Here is a 24,549-nt window from a genome sequence, read left to right as displayed (position 1 = left end):
CTGAGAGAGAAGGGACTTAGAGACACCATTCAGTGTACAGGTATCTCCCTGAGGGAGAGAGGGGACTGAGAGACACCAGTCAGTGTACAGATATCTCCCTGAGAGAGAGAGGGGACTGAAAGACCCCAGTCAGTGTACAGATATCTCCCTGAGAGAGAGGGGACTGAGAGCCCCAGTCAGTGTACAGATATCTCCCTGAGAGAGAGAGGGGACTGAGAGACACCAGTCAGTGTACAGATACCCCCCTGAGAGAGAAGGGACTGAGAGACACCAGTCAGTGTACAGATATCTCCCTGAGAGAGAGAGAGAGACCAGTCAGTGTACAGATATCTCCCTGAGAGAGAGGGGACTGAGAGACACCAGTCAGTGTACAGATATCTCCCTGAGAGAGAAGGGACTGAGACACACCAGTCAGTGGACAGATATCCCCCTGAGGGAGAGAGGGGACTGAGAGACACCAGTCAGTGTACAGATATCTCCCTGAGAGAGAGAGGACTGAGAGACACCAGTCAGTGTACAGATACCCCCCTGAGAGAGAAGGGACTGAGAGACACCAGTCAGTGTACAGATATCTCCCTGAGGGAGATGGGGAATGAGTGAAACCAGTCAGTGTACAGATATCTCCCTGAGAGAGAGAGGACTGAGAGACACCAGTCAGTGTACAGATATCTCCCTGAGAGAGGGGACATGGAGACACCAGTCAGTGTACAGATATCCCCCTGAGAGAGGGGGGACTGAGAGACACCAGTCAGTGTACAGATATCTCCCTGAGAGAGAGAGAGAGAGACCAGTCAGTGTACAGATATCTCCCTGAGAGACACCAGTCAGTGTACAGATATTTCCCTGAGAGAGAAGGGACTGAGAGACACCAGTCAGTGGACAGATATCCCCCTGAGGGAGAGACGGGACTGAGAGACACCAGTCAGTGTACAGATATCTCCCTGAGAGAGAGAGGACTGAGAGACACCAGTCAGTGTACAGATACCCCCTGAGAGAGAAGGGACTGAGAGACACCAGTCAGTGTACAGATATCTCCCTGAGGGAGAGAGGGGACTGAGAGAAACCAGTCGGTGTACAGATATCCCCCTGAGAGAGAGGGGGGACTGAGAGACACCAGTCAGTGTACAGATATCCCCCTGAGAGAGGGGACTGAGAGACACCAGCCAGTGTACAGACATCTCCCTGAGGGAGAGAGCGAACTGAGAGACACCAGTCAGTGGACAGATATCTCCCTGAGAGAGAGAGGATTGAGAGACACCAGTCAGTGTACAGATATCTCCCTAAGAGAGAGAGGACTGAGAGACACCAGTCAGTGTATAGATATCTCCCTTAGAGAGAGGGGTCTGAGAAACACCAGTCAGTGTACAGATATCTCCCTGAGGGAGAGAGGGGACTGAGAGACACCAGTCAGTGTACAGATATCTCCCTGAGAGAGAGAGGGGACTGAGAGACACCAGTCAGTGTACAGATATCCCCCCTGAGAGAGAAGGGACTTAGAGACACCAGTCAGTGTGCAGATATCCCCCCTGAGAGAGGGGGGACTGAGAGACACCAGTCAGTGTACAGATATCTCCCTGAGAGAGAGAGAGAGAGACCAGTAAGTGTACAGATATCTCCCTGAGAGAGAGGAGACTGAGAGACACCAGTCAGTGTACAGATATCTCCCTGAGAGAGAGAGGGGACTGAGAGACACCAGTCAGTGTACAGATATCTCCCTGAGAGAGGGGGGACTGAGAGACACCAGTCAGTGAACAGATATCTCCCTGAGGGAGAGAGGGGACTGAGAGACACCAGTCAGTGTACAGATATCTCCCTGAGAGAGGGGGGACTGAGAGACACCAGTCAGTGTACAGATATCCCCCTGAGAGAGAGAGGGGACTGAGAAACACCAGTCAGTGTACAGATATCTCCCTGAGGGAGAGAGGGGACTGAGTGAAACCAGTCAGTGTACAGATATCTCCCTGAGAGAGAGAGGACTGAGAGACACCAGTCAGTGTACAGATATCTCCCTGAGAGAGGGGACATGGAGACACCAGTCAGTGTACAGATATCCCCCTGAGAGAGGGGGGACTGAGAGACACCAGTCAGTGTACAGGTATCCCCCTGAGAGAGAGAGAGAGACCAGTCAGTGTACAGATATCTCCCTGAGAGACACCAGTCAGTGTACAGATATTTCCCTGAGAGAGAAGGGACTGAGAGACACCAGTCAGTGGACAGATATCCCCCTGAGGGAGAGACGGGACTGAGAGACACCAGTCAGTGTACAGATATCTCCCTGAGAGAGAGAGAGAGACCAGTCAGTGTACAGATATCTCCCTGAGAGAGAGGGGACTGAGAGACACCAGTCAGTGTACAGATATTTCCCTGAGAGAGAAGGGACTGAGAGACACCAGTCAGTGGACAGATATCCCCCTGAGGGAGAGACGGGACTGAGAGACACCAGTCAGTGTACAGATATCTCCCTGAGAGAGAGAGGACTGAGAGACACCAGTCAGTGTACAGATACCCCCTGAGAGAGAAGGGACTGAGAGACACCAGTCAGTGTACAGATATCTCCCTGAGGGAGAGAGGGGACTGAGAGAAACCAGTTGGTGTACAGATATCCCCCTGAGAGAGAGGGGGGACTGAGGGACACCAGTCAGTGTACAGATATCCCCCTGAGAGAGGGGACTGAGAGACACCAGCCAGTGTACAGACATCTCCCTGAGGGAGAGAGCGGACTGAGAGACACCAGTCAGTGGACAGATATCTCCCTGAGAGAGAGAGGACTGAGAGACACCAGTCAGTGTACAGATATCTCCCTAAGAGAGAGAGGACTGAGAGACACCAGTCAGTGTACAGATATCTCCCTTAGAGAGAGGGGACTGATAAACACCAGTCAGTGTACAGATATCTCCCTGAGGGAGAGAGCGAACTGAGAGACACCAGTCAGTGGACAGATATCTCCCTGAGAGAGAGAGGACTGAGAGACACCAGTCAGTGTACAGATATCTCCCTAAGAGAGAGAGGACTGAGAGACACCAGTCAGTGTATAGATATCTCCCTTAGAGAGAGGGGACTGAGAAACACCAGTCAGTGTACAGATATCTCCCTGAGGGAGAGAGGGGACTGAAAGACACCAGTCAGTGTACAGATATCTCCCTGAGAGAGGGGGGACTGAGAGACACCAGTCAGTGTACAGATATCCCCCTGAGAGAGAGAGGGGTCTGAGAAACACCAGTCAGTGTACAGATATCTCCCTGAGGGAGAGAGGGGACTGAGAGACACCAGTCAGTGTACAGATATCTCCCTGAGAGAGAGAGGGGACTGAGAGACACCAGTCAGTGTACAGATATCCCCCCTGAGAGAGAAGGGACTTAGAGACACCAGTCAGTGTGCAGATATCCCCCCTGAGAGAGGGGGGACTGAGAGACACCAGTCAGTGTACAGATATCTCCCTGAGAGAGAGAGAGAGAGAGAGACCAGTAAGTGTACAGATATCTCCCTGAGAGAGAGGAGACTGAGAGACACCAGTCAGTGTACAGATATCTCCCTGAGAGAGAGAGGGGACTGAGAGACACCAGTCAGTGTACAGATATCTCCCTGAGAGAGGGGGGACTGAGAGACACCAGTCAGTGAACAGATATCTCCCTGAGGGAGAGAGGGGACTGAGAGACACCAGTCAGTGTACAGATATCTCCCTGAGAGAGGGGGGACTGAGAGACACCAGTCAGTGTACAGATATCCCCCTGAGAGAGAGAGGGGACTGAGAAACACCAGTCAGTGTACAGATATCTCCCTGAGGGAGAGAGGGGACTGAGTGAAACCAGTCAGTGTACAGATATCTCCCTGAGAGAGAGAGGACTGAGAGACACCAGTCAGTGTACAGATATCTCCCTGAGAGAGGGGACATGGAGACACCAGTCAGTGTACAGATATCCCCCTGAGAGAGGGGGGACTGAGAGACACCAGTCAGTGTACAGGTATCCCCCTGAGAGAGAGAGAGAGACCAGTCAGTGTACAGATATCTCCCTGAGAGACACCAGTCAGTGTACAGATATTTCCCTGAGAGAGAAGGGACTGAGAGACACCAGTCAGTGGACAGATATCCCCCTGAGGGAGAGACGGGACTGAGAGACACCAGTCAGTGTACAGATATCTCCCTGAGAGAGAGAGAGAGACCAGTCAGTGTACAGATATCTCCCTGAGAGAGAGGGGACTGAGAGACACCAGTCAGTGTACAGATATTTCCCTGAGAGAGAAGGGACTGAGAGACACCAGTCAGTGGACAGATATCCCCCTGAGGGAGAGACGGGACTGAGAGACACCAGTCAGTGTACAGATATCTCCCTGAGAGAGAGAGGACTGAGAGACACCAGTCAGTGTACAGATACCCCCTGAGAGAGAAGGGACTGAGAGACACCAGTCAGTGTACAGATATCTCCCTGAGGGAGAGAGGGGACTGAGAGAAACCAGTCGGTGTACAGATATCCCCCTGAGAGAGAGGGGGGACTGAGAGACACCAGTCAGTGTACAGATATCCCCCTGAGAGAGGGGACTGAGAGACACCAGCCAGTGTACAGACATCTCCCTGAGGGAGAGAGCGGACTGAGAGACACCAGTCAGTGGACAGATATCTCCCTGAGAGAGAGAGGACTGAGAGACACCAGTCAGTGTACAGATATCTCCCTAAGAGAGAGAGGACTGAGAGACACCAGTCAGTGTACAGATATCTCCCTTAGAGAGAGAGGACTGATAAACACCAGTCAGTGTACAGATATCTCCCTGAGGGAGAGAGGGGACTGAAAAACACCAGTCAGTGTACAGATATCTCCCTGAGAGACACCAGTCAGTGTACAGATATCCCCCTGAGAGAGAGAGGGGTCTGAGAAACACCAGTCAGTGTACAGATATCTCCCTGAGAGAGAGAGGACTGAGAGACACCAGTCAGTGTACAGATATCTCCCTGAGAGACACCAGTCAGTGTACAGATATCCCCCTGAGAGAGAGAGGGGTCTGAGAAACACCAGTCAGTGTACAGATATCTCCCTGAGAGAGAGAGGTCTGAGAAACACCAGTCAGTGTACCGATATCTCCCTGAGGGAGAGAGGGGACTGAGAGACACCAGTCAGTGTACAGATATCCCCCCTGAGAGAGAAGGGACTTAGAGACACCAGTCAGTGGACAGATATCCCCCCTGAGAGAGGGGGGACTGAGAGACACCAGTCAGTGTACAGATATCTCCCTGAGAGAGAGGAGACTGAGAGACACCAGTCAGTGGACAGATATCCCCCTGAGGGAGAGAGGGGTCTGAGAAACACCAGTCAGTGTACAGATATCTCCCTGAGGGAGAGAGGGGACTGAGAGACACCAGTCAGTGTACAGATATCTCCCTGAGAGAGGGGGGACTGAGAGACACCAGTCAGTGTACAGATATCCCCCTGAGAGAGAGAGGGGACTGAGAAACACCAGTCAGTGTACAGATATCTCCCTGAGGGAGAGAGGGGACTGAGAGACACCAGTCAGTGTACAGACATCTCCCTGAGGGAGAGAGCGGACTGAGAGACACCAGTCAGTGGACAGATATCCCCCTGAGGGAGAGAGGGACTGAGAGACACCAGTCAGTGTACAGATATCTCCCTGAGAGAGAGAGGACTGAGAGACACCAGTCAGTGTACAGATATCCCCCAGAGAGAGAAGGGACTGAGAGACACCAGTCAGTGTACAGATATCTCCCTGAGGGAGAGAGGGGACTGAGAGAAACCAGTCAGTGTACAGATATCCCCCTGAGAGAGAGGGGGGACTGAGAGACACCAGTCAGTGTACAGGTATTTCCCTGAGGGAGAGAGGGAACTGAGAGACACCAGTCAGTGTCCAGACATCTCCCTGAGGGAGAGAGCGGACTGAGAGACACCAGTCAGTGTACAGATATCTCCCTGAGAGAGAGAGAGGGGACTGAAAGACCCCAGTCAGTGTACAGACATTCCCCTGAGAGAGAGGGGACTGAGAGACACCAGTCAGTGTACAGATGTCTCCCTGAGAGAGAGGGAGGGGACTGAGAGACACCAGACAGTGTACAAATATCTCCCTGAGAGAGAGAGAGAGGGGACTGAGAGACACCAGTCAGTACAGATATCTCCCTGAGAGAGAGGGGACTGAGAGATACCAGTCTGTACAGATATCCCCCTGAGAGAGAGGCTGAGAGACACCAGTCAGTGTACAGATATCTCCCTGAGAGAGAGAGGACTGAGAGACACCAGTCAGTGTACAGATATCTCCCTGAGAGAGGGGACTGAGAGACACCAGTCAGTGTACATATATCTCCCTGAGAGAGAGAGAGGACTGAGAGACACCAGTCAGTGTACAGATATCTCCCTGAGAGAGAGGGGGGACTGAGAGACACCAGTCAGTGTACAGATATCTCCCTGAGAGAGAGAGAGGGGACTGAGAGACACCAGTCAGTGTACAGATATCTCCCTGAGAGAGAGGGGGGACTGAGAGACACCAGTCTGTACAGATATCCCCCTGAGAGAGAGAGAGGGGGCTGAGAGACATCAGTCAGTGTACAGATATCCCCCTGAGAGAGAGGGGGGACTGAGAGACACCAGTCAGTGTACAGACATTCCCCTGAGAGAGAGGGGGGACTGAGAGACACCAGTCAGTGTAGATATCCCCCTGAGAGAGAGAGGGGGGACTGAGAGACACCAGTCAGTGTACAGATATCCCCCTGAGAGAGAGGGGGGACTGAGAGACACCAGTCAGTGTACAGATATCTCCCTGAGAGAGAGAGGACTGAGAGACACCAGTCAGTGTACAGATATCCCCCTGAGAGAGAGGGGGGACTGAGAGACACCAGTCAGTGTACAGATATCTCCCTGAGAGAGAGGTCAGTTTTGTGCCATATTCCACAATAGTTTGGAGATTTAATGTTTCTACTTGAACGATCACTGCGGCGGATTCCTAAGTGTCCAAACAGATCGAGTGTGCTCTGATTGGTTGTTCTCCTTTTCTATGCAGGATCTGGATTGGTAGAATATTATGACCCAGTCGTCACTGACAGAAATGAAGACCAGAAATTCGTGACAGAATATGAAGACATGGTAACAAGCTATCTCCCTTCATGGCCCCCTCACTCTTCCCCCCCTGCCCCCTCCCCCTGTGCCCTCGCCCATCCCCTGTGCCCTCACCCATCCCCTGTGCCCCCTCACCCATCCCCTGTGCCCCCTCACCCATCCCCTGTGCCCCCTCACCCATCCCCTGTGCCCCTCACTCTCCCCCTGTGCCCCCTCACTCTCCCCCTGCGCCTCCTCACTCCTCCCGTGCCCCCCCTCACTCTCCCCCTGTGCCCCCTCACCCATCCCCTGTGCCCCTCACTCTCCCCCTGTGCCCCCTCACTCTCCCCCTGTGCCTCCTCACTCCCCCGTGCCACCTCACTCTCCCGTGCCCCCCTCACTCTCCCCCTGTGCCCCCTCACCCATCCCCTGTGCCCCTCACTCTCCCCCTGTGCCCCCTCACTCTCCCCCTGTGCCCCCTCACTCTCCCCCATGCCCCCTCACTCTCCCCCATGCCCCCTCGCTCGCCACCATGTGCCCCCCTCACTCTCCCCCTGTGCCCCCTCACTCTCCCCCTGTGCCCACTCACTCTCCCCCTGTGCCCACTCACTCTCCCCCTGTGTCTGCTCACTCTCCTCCGTGCCCCCTCACTCTTCCCTGTGCCCCCTCTCCCTCCCCCTGTGCCCCCACACTCTCCCCCTGTGCCCCCTCACTCTCCCCCTGTGCCCCCTCACTTCCCCGTGCCCCCTCACTCTCCCCCTGTGCCACCTCACTCTACCACTGTGCCCCCTCACTCCCCCCTGTGCCCCCTCACTCTGCCCCTGTGCCACCTCACTCTCCCCATGTGCCCCCTCCCCCTCCCCCTGTGCCCCCCTCCCTCTCCCTGTGTCCGCTCACTCCCCCTTGTGTCCCCTCACTCCCACCTGTGCCCCCTCACTCCCCCTGTGCCCCCTCACCCTTCCCCTGTGCCCCCTCACTCTCCCCCTGTGCCCCCTCACTCTCCCCCTGTGCCCCCTCACTCTCCCCCTGTGCCCCCTCACTCTCCCCTGTGCCCCCTCACTTCCCCGTGCCCCCTCACTCTCCCCCTGTGCCACCTCCCCCTCCCCCTGTGCCCCACTCACACTCCCACCCGTGCCCCCCTTCCCCGTGCCCCCTCAATCTCCCCCATGCCCCCTCCCTTGCCCCGACGTTACCCCTCACTCTCCCCCGTGTCCCCTCACTCCCCCCTGTGCCCCCCTCACTCCCGGCTGTGCCATCGCACTCCCCCGTGCCCCCTCACTTTCCCCCTGTGCCACCTCCCCCTCCCCCTGTGCCCCACTCACACTCCCACCCGCGCCCCCCTTCCCCGTGCCCCCTCACTCTCCCCCCATGCCCCGTCCCTTGCCCCCACACGACCCCTCACTCTCCCACTGTGCTCACTCACTCTCTACCCCCCACCCCTGTGCCCCCCTCACGCTCCCATGGGGCCACCCTCTCACTCTCTCCTGAGCCCCCCTCCCCCCGTGCCCCCTCACTCTCCCCCTGTGCCACCCACGCCTCTTCACTCCCCCTGTGCCTCGCACACCCCCTCACTTCCACTCTACCCCCCCACACTCACTCGCTCTCCCCGTCTCCTCCACAGCACCTCACTCTCCCCGTCCCTCTCACTCCCTCAATCACCCCCTGTGCTCCCCACATCTCCTGACTCCCTCTGTGCCCCCCACATCTCCTCACTCCCTCTGTGTCTCCCACACCCCCTCATGCTCTCTGTGTCCCCCACAACCTCTCACTCCCTCTGTGTCCCCCACACCCCCTCACTCCTTCTGTGTCCCCCACACACCCTCACTCCCTCTGTATCCCCCACACCCCCTCACTCCCTCTGTGTCCCTCACACCTCCTCACTCCCTCTGTGTCCCCCACACCTCCTCACTCCCTCTGTGTCTCTCACACCACCTCACTCCCTCTGTGTCCCTCACACCCTCACTGTCCCACTCTGTATCCCCCACACCTCCTCACTCCCTCTGTGTCCCCCACCCTTCCTCACGCCCTCTGTATCCCCCACACCTCCTCACTCCCTCTGTATCCCCAACCCCTCCTCACTCCCTCTGTGTCCCCCACACCTCCTCACTCCTTCTGTATCCCCCACACCTCCTCACTCCCTCTGTGTCCCTCACACCGCCTCACTCCCTCCGTGTCCCTCACACCCTCACTCTCCCACTCTGTATCCCTCACACCTCCTCACTCCCACTGTGTCCCTCACACCCTCACTCTCCCATTCTGTATCCCCACACACCTCCTCACTCCCTCTGTGTCCCCCACACCTCCTCACTCCCTCTGTGTCCCACACGCCTCCTCACTCCCTCTGTGTCCCTCACACCTCCTCACTCCCTCTGTGTCCCCCACAACCCCTCACTCCCTCTGTGTCCCTCACACCTCACTTCCTCTGTGTCCCCCACACCTCCTCACTCCCTCTGTATCCCCCACACCTCCTCACTCCATCTGTGTCCCCCACACTTTCTCACTCCCTCTGTGTTCCCCCACCCCTCCTAACTCCTTCTGTGTCCCCCACACCTGCTCACTCCCTCTGTGTCCCCCACACCTGCTCACTCCCTCTGTGTCCCTCACACCCCCTCACTCCCTCTGTGTCCTCCACACCTCCTCACTCCCTCTGTGTCCCTCACACCCTCACTCTCCCCCTCTGTATCCCCCACGCACCCTCACTTTCCCCCTCTGTATCCCCCACACTCTCACTCTCCCCCTCTGTATCCCCCACACACCTCACTCTCCTCCTCTGTCCCCCACACACCCTCACTCTCCCCCTCTGTCCTCCACACCCCTCACTCTCCCCCTCTGTATCCCCCACACACTCACTCTCCCCCTCTGTCCCCCACACACCCTCACTCTCCCCCTCTGTATCCCCCACACCTTCACTCTCCCCCTCTGTCCCCCGCACACCCTCACTCTCCACCTCTCTCCCCCACACACCCTCACTCTCCCCCTCTGTCCCCCACACACCCTCACCCACCCCCTCTCTCCCCCACACACCCCCACTCTCCCGCTCTGTCCCCCACACACCCTCACTCTCCCCCTCTGTATCCCCCACACCCTTATTCTCCCCCTCTATCCCCACACCCTCACTCTCCCCCTCTGTATCCCCCACACACTCACTCTCCCACTCTGTCCCCCACACACCCTCACTCTCCCCCTCTGTATCCCTCACACCCTCACTCTCCCCCTCTGTCCCCCACACACCCTCACTCTCCCCCTCTGTCCCCCACACCCTCACATAAGACCATAAGACAAAGGAGTGGAAGTAAGGCCATTCGGTCCATCGAGTCCACTCCACTCACTCCCCCTGTGTCCCTCACACCTCCTCACTCCCTCTGTGTCCCCCACACCCCCTCACTCCCTCTGTGTCCCCCACACCTCCTCATTCCCTCTGTGTCCCCCATACCTCCTCACTCCCTCTGTGTCCCTCACACTTCCTCACTCCCCCTGTGTCCCTCACACCTCCTCACTCCCTCTGTATCCCCCACACCTCCTCACTCCCTCTCTGTCCCCCATCTCCTCACTCCCTCTGTGTCCCTCACACCTCCTCACTCCCTGTGTGTCCCCCACACCTCCTCACTCCCTCAGTGTCGCCCACCCCTCACTCCCTCTGTAGCCCCCCCACCTCCTCACTCCCTGTGTGTCCCCCACACCTCCTCACTCCCTCTGTGTCCCCCACACATCCTGACTCCCTCTGTGTCCCCCACCCCTCATTCTCCCCCTCTGTATCCCCCACACCTCCTCACTCACTCTGTGTCCACCTCACCTCCTCACTCCCTCTGTATCCCCCACACCTCCTCACTCCCTCTGTGTCCCCCACACCTCCTCTCACTCCCTCTGTGTCCCTCACACTCCCTCTGTGTCCCCCACCTCCTCACTCCCTCTGTGTCCCCCACACCTCCTCACTCCCTCTGTATTCCCCACACCTCCTCACTCCCTCTGTGTCCCCCACACCTCCTCACTCCATCTGTGTCCCCCACACCTCCTCACTCCCTCTGTGTCCCTCACACCTCCTCACCCTCTGTGTCCCCCACACCTCCCCTCACTCCCTCTGTGTCCCTCACATTCCCTCTGTGTCCCCCACCTCCTCACTCCCTCTGTCCCCCATACCTCCTCACTCCCCCTGTTCCCCACAACCCCTTACTCTCCCCCTCTCTCGCCCACACCCTCACTCTCCCCCTCTGTATCCCCCACACCATCACTCTCCCCCTTTCGCCCCCACACCCTCACTCTCCCCCTCTGTATCCCCCACACCCTCACTCTCCCCCTTTCTCCCCCACACCCTCACTCTCCCCCTCTGTATCCCCCACACCCTCACTCTCCCCCTCTGTATCCCCCACACCCTCACTCTCCCTCTCTGTCCCCCTCACCCTCACTCTCCCCCTCTGTATTCCCCACGCACCCTCACTCTCCCCCTCTGTATCCCCAACACCCTCAGTCTCCCCCTCTGTATCCCCCACACACCTCACTCTCCTCCTCTGTCCCACACACACCCTCACTCTCCCCCTCTGTCCTCCACACCCCCTCACTCTCCCCCTCTGTATCCCCCACACACTCACTCTCCCCCTCTGTCCCCCACACACCCTCACTCTCCCCCTCTGTATCCCTCACACACTCACTCTCCCCCTCTGTCCCCCACACACCCTCACTCTCCCCCTCTGTGCCCCACACACCCTCACATAAGACCATAAGACATAGGAGTGGAAGTAAGGCCATTCGGTCCATCGAGTCCACTCCACTCACTCCCCCTGTGTCCCTCACACCTCCTCACTCCCTCTGTGTCCCCCACACCTCCTCACTCCCTCCGTGTCCCCCACACCTCCTCACTCCCTCTGTGTCCCTCACACCTCCTCACTTCCCCTGTGTCCCTCACACCTCCTCACTCCCTCTGTGTCCCTCACACCTCCTCACTCCCTCTGTGTCCCCCACACCTCCTCACTCCCTCTGTGTCGCCCACCCCTCACTCCCTCTGTAGCCCCCCCCCCCCCACCTCCTCACTCCCTCTGTGTCCCCCACACCTCCTCACTCCCTCTGTGGCCCCCACACATCCTGACTCCCCCTGTGTCCCCCACCCTCACTCTCCCCCTCTGTAACCCCCACACCTCCTCACTCCCTCTGTGTCCCCCTCACCTCCTCACTCCCTCTGTGTCCCCCACACCTCCTCTCACTCCCTCTGTGTCCCTCACACTCCCTCTGTGTCCCCCACACCTCCTCACTCCCTCTGTATCCCCCACACCTCCTCACTCCCTCTGTGTCCCCCACACCTCCTCACTCCATCTGTGTCCCCCCACACCTCCTCACTCCCTCTGTGTCCCTCACACCTCCTCACCCTCTGTGTCACTCACACTCCCTCACTCCCTCTGTGTCCCGCACACCACCTCACTCCCTCTGTCTCCCCACACTCCCTCACTCCCTCTGTGTCCACCACACCTCCACACTCCCTCTGTGTCCCCCACACCTCCTCACTCCCTCGGCTTCCCCACACCCCCTCACTCCCTCTGTGTCCCTCACACCTCCTCACTCCCTCTGTGTCCCCCACACCTCCTCACTCCCTCTTTGTCCCCCACCCCTCCTCACTTCCTCTGTGTCCCCCTCACCTCCTCACTCCCTCTGTATCCCCCACACCTCCTCACTCCCTCTGTGTCACTCATACCCTCACCCTCCCACTCTGTATCTCCACACCTCCTCACTCCCTCTGTGTCCCCCGCCCCTCCTCACTCCTTCTGTGTACCCCACACCCTCACTCCCCCCTCTGTCCCCCACACCCCCTCACTCTCCCCCTCTGTCCCCCACACACCCTCACTCTCCTCCTCTGTCCCCCACAACCCCCCACTCTCCCCCCATCCCCCACACCCTCACTCACCCCCTCTTTCCCCACAACCCCCCACTCTCCCCCCTGTCCCCCACACCCTTACTCTCCCCCTCTCTCCCCCACACCCTCACTCTCCCCCTCTGTATCCCCCACACCCTCACTCTCCCCCTCTCTCCCCCACACCCTCACTCTCCCCCTCTGTATCCCCCACACCCTCACTCTTCCCCTCTGTATCCCCCACTCCCTCACTCTCCCCCTCTGTATCCCCCACACACCCTCACTCTCCCCCTCTGTATCCCCCACACCCTCACTCTCCCCCTCTCTCCCCAACACCCTCTCTCTCCCCCTATGTATCCCCCACACACCTCACTCTCCCCCTCTGTCCCCCACACACCCTCACTCTCCCCCTCTGTCCTCTACACCCCCTCACTCTCCCCCTCTGTATCCCCCACACACCCTCACTCTCCCCCTCTGTATCCCCCACACCCCCTCACTCTCCCCCTCTGTCCCCAAAGCCTCACTCTCCCCCTCTGTATCCCCCACACTCCCTCACTCCCTCTGTGTCCACCACACCTCCACACTCCCTCTGTGTCCCCCACACCTCCTCACTCCCTCGGCTTCCCCACACCCCCTCACTCCCTCTGTGTCCCTCATACCTCCTCACTCCCTCTGTGTCCCCCACACACCCTCACTCTCCCCCTCTGTATCCCCCACAACCCCTCACTCTCCCCCTCTGTCCCCCACACCCTCACTCTCCCCCTCTGTATCCCCCACACCCTCACTCTCCCCCTCTCTCCCCAACACCCTCTCTCTCCCCCTATGTATCCCCCTCACACCTCACTCTCCCCCTCTGTACCCCACATACCCTCACTCTCCCCCTCTGTCCTCTACACCCCCTCACTCTCCCCCTCTGTATCCCCCACACACCCTCACTCTCCCCCTCTGCATCCCCCACACCCCCTCACTCTCCCCCTCTGTCCCCCAAAGCCTCACTCTCCCCCTCTGTATCCCCCACACTCCCTCACTCCCTCTGTGTCCACCACACCTCCACACTCCCTCTGTGTCCCCCACACCTCCTCACTCCCTCGGCTTCCCCTCACCCCCTCACTCCCTCTGTGTCCCTCACACCTCCTCACTCCCTCTGTCCTCCACACACCCTCACTCTCCCCCTCTGTATCCCCCAGAACCCCTCACTCTCCCCCTCTGTCCCCCACACACCCTCACTCTCCCCCTTGTATCGCACACACCCTGACTATCCCCCTTTGTCCCCCACACACCCTCACTCTCCCCCTCTGTATCCCCCACACACCCTCACTCTCCCCCTCTGTCCCCGACACCCTCACTCTCCCCCACACACCCTCACTCTCCCCCTCTGTCCCCCACACTCTCACTCTCCCCCTCTGTCCCCACACACCCTCACTTTCCCCCTTGTATCGCACACACCCTCACTCTCCCCCTTTGTCCCCCACACATCCTCACTCTCCCCCTCTGTATCCCCCACACACCCTCACTCTCCCCCTCTGTCCCCGACACCCTCACTCTCCCCCACACACCCTCACTCTCCCCCTCTGTATCCCACACCCTCACTCTCCCCCTCTGTCCCCCACACCCTCACTCTCCCCCACTGTCCCCCACACCCTCACTCTCCCCCTCTGTCCCCCACATCTCACTCTCCCCCACTGTCCCCCACACACCCTCACTCTCCCCCTGTGCCTCCCACACACCCTCACTCTCCCCCTCTGTATCCCCCACACACCCTCACTCTCCCCCTCTGTCCCCCACACACCCTCACTCTCCCCCTCTGTATCCGCCACACACCCTCACTCTCCCCCTCTGTCCCCGACACCCTCACTCTCCCCCACACACCCTGACTCTCCACCTCTGTCCCCGACACCCTCACTCTCCCCCACACACTCTCACTCTCCCCCTCTGTATCGCCACACACCCTCACTCTCCGCCCCTGTATCCCCCACACCCTCACTCTCCTCCTCTGTCCCCCACACACCCTCACTCTCCCCCTTGTATCGCACAGACCCTCACTCTCCCCCTTTGTCCCCCACACATCCTCACTCTCCCTCTCTGTATCCCCCACACACCCTCACTCTCCCCCTCTGTCCCCGACACCCTCACTCTCCCCCACACACCCTCACTCTCCCCCTCTGTATCCCACACCCTCACTCTCCCCCTCTGTCCCCCACACCCTCACTCTCCCCCTCTGACCCCCACATCTCACTCTCCCCCATTGTCCCCCACACACCCTCACTCTCCCCCTGTGCCTCCCCCACACCCTCACTCTCCCCCTCTGTATCCCCCACACACCTCACTCTCCCCCTCTGTCCCCCACACACCCTCACTCTCCCCCTCTGTCCTCCACACCCCCTCACTCTCCCCCTCTGTATCCCCCACACGCTCACTCTCCCCCTCTGTCCCCCACACACCCTCACTCTCCCCCTCTGCATCCCCCACACCCTCACTCTCCCCCTCTGTATCCCCCACACCCTCACTCTCCCCCTCTCTCCCCCACACCCTCACTCTCCCCCTCTGTATCCCCCACACCCTCACTCTTCCCCTCTGTATCCCCCACAACCCCTCACTCTCCCCCTCTGTCCCCCACACCCTCACTCTCCCCCTCTGTATCCCCCACACACCCTCACTCTCCCCCTCTGTATCCCCAACACCCTCTCTCTCCCCCTATGTATCCCCCACACACCTCACTCTCCCCCTCTGTCCCCCACACACCCTCACTCTCCCCCTCTGTCCTCTACACCCCCTCACTCTCCCCCTCTGTATCCCCCACACACCCTCACTCTCCCCCTCGGTATTCCCCACACCCCCTCACTCTCCCCCTCTGTCCCCCACACCCTCACTCTCCCCCTCTGTATCCCACACACTCCCTCACTCCCTCTGTGTCCACCACACCTCCACACTCCCTCTGTGTCCCCCACACGTCCTCACTCCCTCGGCTTCCCCACACCCCCTCACTCCCTCTGTGTCCCTCACACCTCCTCACTCCCTCTGTGTCCCCCACACCTCCTCACTCCCTCTTTGTCCCCGACCCCTCCTCACTTCCTCTGTGTTCCCCTCACCTCCTCACTCCCTCTGTATCCCCCACACCTCCTCACTCCCTCTGTGTCACTCACACCCTCACCCTCCGACTCTGTATCCCCCACACCTCCTCACTCCCTCTGTGTCCCCCACGCCTCTTCACTCCCTCTGTGTCCCCCACCCCTCCTCACTCCTTCTGTGTCCCCCACACCCTCACTCCCCCCTCTGTCCCCCACACCGCCTCACTCTCCCCCTCTGTCCCCCACAACCCCCCACTCTCCCCCCCATCCCCCACACCCTCACTCACCCCCTATTTCCCCACAACCCCCCACACTCCCCCCTGTCCCCCACACCCTTAGTCTCCCCCTCTCTCCCCCACACCCTCACTCTCCCCCTCTGTATCCCCCACACCCTCACTCTCCCCCTCTCTCCCCCACACCCTCACTCTCCCCCTCTGTATCCCCCACACCCTCACTCTTCCCCTCTGTATCCGCCACACCCCCACTCTTCCCCTCTGTGTCCCCCACACACCCTCACTCTCCCCCTATGTATCCCCCACACACCTCACTCTCCCCTCTGTCCCCCACACACCCTCAATCTCCCCCTCTGTCCTCTACACCCCCTCACTCTCCCCCTCTGTATCCCCCACACACCCTCACTCTCCCCCTCTGTATCCCCCACACCCCCTCACTCTCCCCCTCTGTCCCCCACACCCTCACTCTCCCCCTCTGTATCCCCCACACACCCTCACTCTCCCCCTCTGTATCCCCCACACCCTCACTCTCCCCCTCTGTATCCCCCACACACCTCACTCTCCCCCTCTGTATCCCCCACACCCTCACTCTCCCCCGATGTATCCCCCACACACCTCACTCTCCCCCTCTGTCCCCCACACACCCCCACTCTCCCCCTCTGTCCTCTACACCCCCTCACTCTCACCCTCTGTATCGCCCACACACACTCTCTCCCCCTCTGTCCCCCACACACCCTCACTCTCCCCCTCTGTATCCCCCACACCCTCACTCTGCCCCTCAGTCCCCCACACCCTCACTCTCGCCCTCAGTCCCCCACACACCCTCACTCTCGCCCTCTGTCCCCCACACACCCTCACTCTCCCCCTCTCTCCCACACACACCCTCACTCTCCCACTCTGTCACCCACACACCCTCACTCTCCCCCTCTGTATCCCCCACACCCTTATTCTCCCCCTCTGTCCCCCACACCCTTACTCTCCCCCTCTGTATCCCCCACACACCCTCGCTCTCCCCCTCTGTATCCCCCAAACCCTAACTCTCCCCCTCTGTATCCCCCACACACCTCACTCTCCCCCTCTGTCCCCCACACACCCACACTCTCCCCCTCTGTCCTCCACACTCCCTCACTCTCCTCCACAGCCCCTCACTCTCCCCCTCTGTATCCCCCACACACTCACTCTCCCCTCTGTCCCCCACACACCCTCACTCTCCCCCTCTGTATCCCCACACACTCACTCTCCCCCTCTGTCCCCCACACACCCTCACTCTACCCCTCTGTCCCCCACACTCTCACTCTCCCCCTCTGTATCCCCCACACACCCTCACTCTCCCCCTCTGTATCCCCACACACCCTCACTCTCCGCCCTGTATCCCCCACACCCTCACTCTCCCCCTCTGTCCCCCACACACCCTCACTCTCCGCTCCTGTATCCCCCACACCCTCACTCTCCCCTCTGTCCCCCACACATCCTCACTCTCCCCCTCTGTATCCCCCACACACCCTCACTCTCCACCTCTGTCCCAGACACCCTCACTCTTCCCCACACACCCTCACTCTCCCCCTCTGTATCCCACACCCTCACTCTCCCCCTCTGTCCCCCACACCCTCAATCTCCCCCTCTCGCCCCCGCACACCCTCACTCTCCCCCTCTGTCCCCCACATCTCACTCTCCCCCACTGTCCCGCACACACCCTCACTCTCCCCCTGTGCCTCCCACACACCCTCATTCTCCCCCTCTGTATCCCCACACACCCTCACTCTCCGCCACTGTATCCCCCACACACCCTCACTCTCCCCCTCTGTCCCCCACACACCCTCACTCTCCCCCTTGTATCGCACACACCCTGACTCTCCCCCTTTGTCCCCCACACACCCTCACTCTCCCCCTCTGTCCCCGACACCCTCACTCTCCCCCACACACCCTGACTCTCCCCCTCTGTCCCCGACACCCTCACTCTCCCCCTTGTATCGCACACACCCTGACTCTCCCCCTTTGTCCCCCACACACCCTCACTCTCCCCCTCTGTATCCGCCACACACCCTCACTCTCCCCCTCTGTCCCCCACACACCCTCACTCTCCCCCTCTGTATCCGCCACACACCCTCACTCTCCCCCTCTGTATCCCACACCCTCACTCTCCCCCTCTGTCCCCCACACCCTCACTCTCCCCCTCTGACCCCCACATCTCACTCTCCCCCATTGTCCCCCACACACCCTCACTCTCCCCCTCTGTATCCCCCACACGCTCACTCTCCCCCTCTGTCCCCCACACACCCTCACTCTCCCCCTCTGCATCCCCCACACCCTCACTCTCCCCCTCTCTCCCCCACACCCTCACTCTCCCCCTCTGTATCCCCCACACCCTCACTCTCCCCCTCTCTCCCCCACACCCTCACTCTCCCCCTCTGTATCCCCCACACCCTCACTCTTCCCCTCTGTATCCCCCACACCCTCACTCTTCCCCTCTGTGTCCCCCACACCCCCTCACTCTCCCCCTCTGTATCCCCCACAACCCCTCACTCTCCCCCTCTGTCCCCCACACCCTCACTCTCCCCCTCTGTATCCCCCACACACCCTCACTCTCCCCCTCTGTATCCCCAACACCCTCTCTCTCCCCCTATGTATCCCCCACACACCTCACTCTCCCCCTCTGTCCCCCACACACCCTCACTCTCCCCCTCTGTCCTCTACACCCCCTCACTCTCCCCCTCTGTATCCCCCACACACACTCACTCTCCCCCTCGGTATTCCCCACACCCCCTCACTCTCCCCCTCTGTCCCCCACACCCTCACTCTCCCGCTCTGTCCCCCACACCCTCACTCTCCCCCTCTGTCCCCCATACACCCTCACTCTCTGTCCCCCACACCCTCACTCTCCCCCTCTGTCCCCCACATCTCACTCTCCCCCACTGTCCCCCACACACCCTCACTCTCCCCCTGTGCCTCCCACACACCCTCACTCTCCCGCTCTGTCCCCCACACACCCTCACTCTCCCCCTCTGTATCCCCCACACACCTCACTCTCCCCCTCTGTCCCCCACACACCCTCACTCTCCCCCTCTGTCCTCCACACCCCCTCACTCTCCCCCTCTGTATCCCCCACACACTCACTCTCCCCCTCTGTCCCCAACACACCCTCACTCTCCCCCTCTGTATCCCCCACCCCCTCACTCTCCCCCTCTGTCCCCCACACACCCTCACTCTCGCCCTCTGTCCCCCACACCCTCACTCACCGCCCCGTATCCCCCACACCCTCACTCTCCCCCTGTGTCCCCCACACACCCTCACTCTCCCCCTTGTATCACACACACCCTGACTCTCCCCCTTTGTCCCACACACACCCTCACTCTCGCCCTCTGTATCCCCCACACACCCTCACTCTCCCCTCTGTCCCCCACACACCCTCACTCTCCCCCACACACCCTCACTCTCCCCCTCTGTATCCCCCACACAGCCTCACTCTCCCCCTCTGTATCCCCCACACCCCCTCACTCTCCCCCTCTGTCCCCCACACCCTCACTCTCCCCCTCTGTATCTCCCATACACCCTCACTCTCCCCCTCTGTATCCCCCACACCCTCACTCTCCCCCGATGTATCCCCCTCACACCTCACTCTCCCCCTCTGTCCCCGACACCCCCCCCACTCTCCCCCTCTGTTCTCTACAACCCCTCACTCTCCCCCTCTGTATCGCCCACACACACACTCTCCCCCTCGGTCCCCCACACACCCTCACTCTCCCCCTCTGTATCCCCCACACCCTCACTCTCCCCCGCTGTCCCCCACACCCTCACTCTCGCCCTCAGTCCCCCACACACCCTCACTCTCGCCCTCTGTCCCCCACACACCCTCACTCTCCCCCTCTCTCCCCCACACACCCTCACTCTCCCCCTCTGTCCCCTACACACCCTCCCCCTCCACCTCTCTCCCCCACACACCCTCACTCTCCCCCTCAGTCCCCCACACACCCTCACTCTCCCCCTCTGTATCCCCCACACCCTTATTCTCCCCCTCTGTCCACCACACCCTCACTCTCCCCCTCTGTATCCCCCACACACCCTCACTCTCCCCCTCTGTATCCCCCAAACCCTAACTCTCCCCCTCTGTATCCCCCACACACCTCACTCTCCCCCTGTGTCCCCCACACACCCTCACTCTCCCCCTCTGTCCTCCACACTCCCTCACTCTCCTCCACAGCCCCTCACTCTCCCCCTCTGTATCCCCCACACACTCCCCCACACACCCTCCCCCTCCCCCTCTGTATCCCCCACACCCTCCCCCTCCCCCTCTGTCCCCCACACACCCTCACTCTCGCCCTCTGACCCCCACACCCTCACTCTCCCCCTCTATCCCCCACACACCCTCACTCTCCCCCTCTGTCCCCCACACTCTCACTCTCCCCCTCTGTATCCCCACACACCGTCACTCTCCGCCCCTGTATCCCCCACACCCTCACTCTCCCCCTCTGTCCCCCACACACCCTCACTCTCCCCCTCTGTATCCCCCACACACCCTCACTCTCCACCTCTGTCCCCGACACCCTCACTGTTCCCCACACACCCTCACTCTCCCCCTCTGTATCCCACACCCTCACTCTCCCCCTCTGTCCCCCACACCCTCACTCTCGCCCTCAGTCCCCCACACACCCTCACTCTCGCCCTCTGTCCCCCACACACCCTCACTCTCCCCCTCTCTCCCCCACACACCCTCACTCTCCCCCTCTGTCCCCTACACACCCTCCCCCTCCACCTCTCTCCCCCACACACCCTCACTCTCCCCCTCTGTCCCCCACACACCCTCACTCTCCCCCTCTGTATCCCCCACACCCTTATTCTCCCCCTCTGTCCACCACACCCTCACTCTCCCCCTCTGTATCCCCCACACACCCTCACTCTCCCCCTCTGTATCCCCCAAACCCTAACTCTCCCCCTCTGTATCCCCCACACACCTCACTCTCCCCCTCTGTCCCCCACACACCCTCACTCTCCCCCTCTGTCCTCCACACTCCCTCACACTCCTCCACAGCCCCTCACTCTCCCCCTCTGTATCCCCCACACACTCACTCTCCCCCTCTGTCCCCCACACACCCTCACCCTCCCCCTCTGTATCCCCCACACCCTCATTCTCCCCCTCTGTCCCCCACACACCCTCACTCTCGCCCTCTGTCCCCCACACCCTCACTCTCCCCCTCTTTCCCCCACACACCCTCACTCTCCCCCTCTGTCCCCCACACTCTCACTCTCCCCCTCTGTATCCCCCACACACCCTCACTCTCCCCCTCTGTATCCCCACACACCCTCACTCTTCCCCACACACCCTCACTCTCCCCCTCTGTATCCCACACCCTCACTCTCCCCCTCTGTCCCCCACACCCTCACTCTCCCCCTCTCTCCCCCACACACCCTCACTCTCCCCCTCTGACCCCCACATCTCACTCTCCCCCACTGTCCCGCACACACCCTCACTCTCCCCCTGTGCCTCCCACACACCCTCACTCTCCCCCTCTGTATCCCCCACACACCCTCACTCTCCCCCTCTGTTTCCCCACACCCTCACTCTCCGCCCCTGTATCCCCCACACCCTCACTCTCCCCCTCTGTCCCCCACACACCCTCACTCTCCCCCTTGTATCGCACACACCCTCACTCTCCCCCTTTGTCCCCCACACATCCTCACTCTCCCCCTCTGTATCCCCCACACACCCTCACTCTCCACCTCTTTCCCCGACACCCTCACACTTCCACACACACCCTCACTCTCCCCCTCTGTATCCCACACCCTCACTCTCCCCCTCTGTCCCCCACACCCTCACTCTCCCCCTCTCTCCCCCACACACCCTCACTCTCCCCCTCTGACCCCCACTTCTCACTCTCCCCCACTGTCCCGCACACACCCTCACTCTCCCCCTGTTCCTCCCACACACCCTCACTCTCCCCCTCTGTATCCCCCACACACCCTCACTCTCCCCCTCTGTATCCCCCACACCCTCACTCTCCCACTCTGTATCCCCCACACACCTCACTCTCCCCCTCTGTCCCCCACACACCCTCACTCTCCCCCTCTGTTCTCCACACCCCCTCACTCTCCCCCTCTGTATCCCCCACACACTCACTCTCCCCCTCTGTCCCCCACACACCCTCACTCTCCCCCTCTGTATCCCCCACACCCTCACTCTCCCCCTCTGTCCCCCACACATCCTCACTCTCGCCCTCTGTCCCCCACACCCTCACTCTCCCCCTCTGTCCCCCACACCCTCACTCTCCCCCTCTGTCCCCACACTCTCACTCTCCCCCCCCTGTATCCCCCACACACCCTCACACTCCCCCTCTGTATCCCCACACACCCTCACTCTCCGCCCCTGTATCCCCCACACACCCTCACTCTCCCCCTCTGTCCCCCACACACCCTCACTCTCCCCCTTGTATCGCACACACCCTGACTCTCCCCCTTTGTCCCCCACACACCCTCACTCTCCCCCTCTGTATCCCCCACACACCCTCACTCTCCCACTCTGTCCCCCACACACCCTCACTCTCCCCCTCTGTATCCCCCACACACCCTCACTCTCCCCCTCTGTCCCCGACACCCTCACTCTCGCCCACACACCCTCACTCTCCCCATCGGTCCCCCACACACTCTCACTCTCCCCCTCTGTATCCCCCACACACCCTCACTCTCCCCCTCTGTATCGCCACACACCCTCACTCTCCGCCCCTGTATCCCCCACACCCTCACTCTCCCCCTCTGTCCCCCACACACCCTCACTCTCCCCCTTGTATCGCACACACCCTCACTCTCCCCCTTTGTCCCACACACATCCTCACTCTCCCCCTCTGTATCCCCACACACCCTCACTCTCCCCCTCTGTCCCCGACACCCTCACTCTCCCCCACACACCCTCACTCTCCCCCTCTGTATCCCACACCCTCACTCTCCCCCTCTGTCCCCCACACCCTCACTCTCCCCCTCTGTCCCCCACACCCTCACTCTCCCCCTCTGTCCCCCACAACTCACTCTCCCCCACTGTCCCCCACACACCCTCACTCTCCCCCTGTGCCTCCCACACACCCTCACTCTCCCCCTCTGTATCCCCCACACACCCTCACTCTCCCCCTCTGTATCCCCCACACCTTCACTCTCCCCCTCTGTATCCCCCACACACCTCACTCTCCCCCACTGTCCCCCACACACCCTCACTCTCCCCCTCTGTCCTCCACACCCCCTCACTCTCCCCCTCTGTATCCCCCACACACTCACTCTCCCCCTCTGTCCCCCACACACACTCACTCTCCTCCTCTGTATCCCCCACACCCTCACTCTCCCCCTCTGTCCCCCACACACCCTCACTCTCGCCCTCTGTCCCCCACACCCTCACTCTCGCCCTCTGTCCCCCACACCCTCACTCTCCCCCTCTGTCCCCCACACCCTCACTCTCCCCCTCTGTCCCCCACACACCCTCACTCTCGCCCTCTGTCCCCCACACCCTCACTCTCCCCCTCTGTCCCCCACATCTCACTCTCCCCCACTGTCCCCCACACACCCTCACTCTCCCCCTGTGCCTCCCACACACCCTCACTCTCCCCCTCTGTATCCCCCACGCACCCTCACTCTCCCCCTCTGTATCCCCCACACCCTCACTCTCCCCCTCTGTATCCCCCACACACCTCACTCTCCCCCTCTGTATCCCCCACACACCCTCACTCTCCACCTCTGTCCCCGACACCCTCACTGTTCCCCACACACCCTCACTCTCCCCCTCTGTATCCCACACCCTCACTCTCCCCCTCTGTCCCCCACACCCTCACTCTCGCCCTCAGTCCCCCACACACCCTCACTCTCGCCCTCTGTCCCCCACACACCCTCACTCTCCCCCTCTCTCCCCCACACACCCTCACTCTCCCCCTCTGTCCCCTACACACCCTCCCCCTCCACCTCTCTCCCCCACACACCCTCACTCTCCCCCTCTGTCCCCCACACACCCTCACTCTCCCCCTCTGTATCCCCCACACCCTTATTCTCCCCCTCTGTCCACCACACCCTCACTCTCCCCCTCTGTATCCCCCACACACCCTCACTCTCCCCCTCTGTATCCCCCAAACCCTAACTCTCCCCCTCTGTATCCCCCACACACCTCACTCTCCCCCTCTGTCCCCCACACACCCTCACTCTCCCCCTCTGTCCTCCACACTCCCTCACTCTCCTCCACAGCCCCTCACTCTCCCCCTCTGTATCCCCCACACACTCACTCTCCCCCTCTGTCCCCCACACACCCTCACCCTCCCCCTCTGTATCCCCCACACCCTCACTCTCCCCCTCTGTCCCCCACACACCCTCACTCTCGCCCTCTGTCCCCCACACCCTCACTCTCCCCCTCTTTCCCC

General features: G+C 60.7%; 2 protein-coding genes across 2 annotated transcripts in view; one reads left to right on the top strand and one right to left on the bottom strand.

Moving 5' to 3' along the window:
• LOC140387190 (amyloid beta precursor like protein 2-like) overlaps positions 1-24,549 on the top strand; it is an 83,087-nt gene that overhangs the window by 862 nt on the left and 57,676 nt on the right. Inside the window, exon 2 of the mRNA XM_072470171.1 lies at positions 6,997-7,079. Within this exon, the coding sequence (XP_072326272.1) occupies positions 7,077-7,079 (3 nt within the window). The 5' untranslated portion in view covers positions 6,997-7,076. The remainder of the gene's footprint in view (positions 1-6,996; positions 7,080-24,549) is intronic.
• Positions 1-24,549, bottom strand: part of LOC140387057 (dual specificity tyrosine-phosphorylation-regulated kinase 1A-like) — a 142,657-nt gene that overhangs the window by 88,356 nt on the left and 29,752 nt on the right. The window lies entirely within an intron of this gene.

This window comes from Scyliorhinus torazame, chromosome 12, assembly GCF_047496885.1.
Source record: "Scyliorhinus torazame isolate Kashiwa2021f chromosome 12, sScyTor2.1, whole genome shotgun sequence".
NCBI classification, from domain to species: Eukaryota; Metazoa; Chordata; class Chondrichthyes; order Carcharhiniformes; family Scyliorhinidae; genus Scyliorhinus; species Scyliorhinus torazame.
This window is presented reverse-complemented; position numbering and strand designations above follow the sequence as displayed.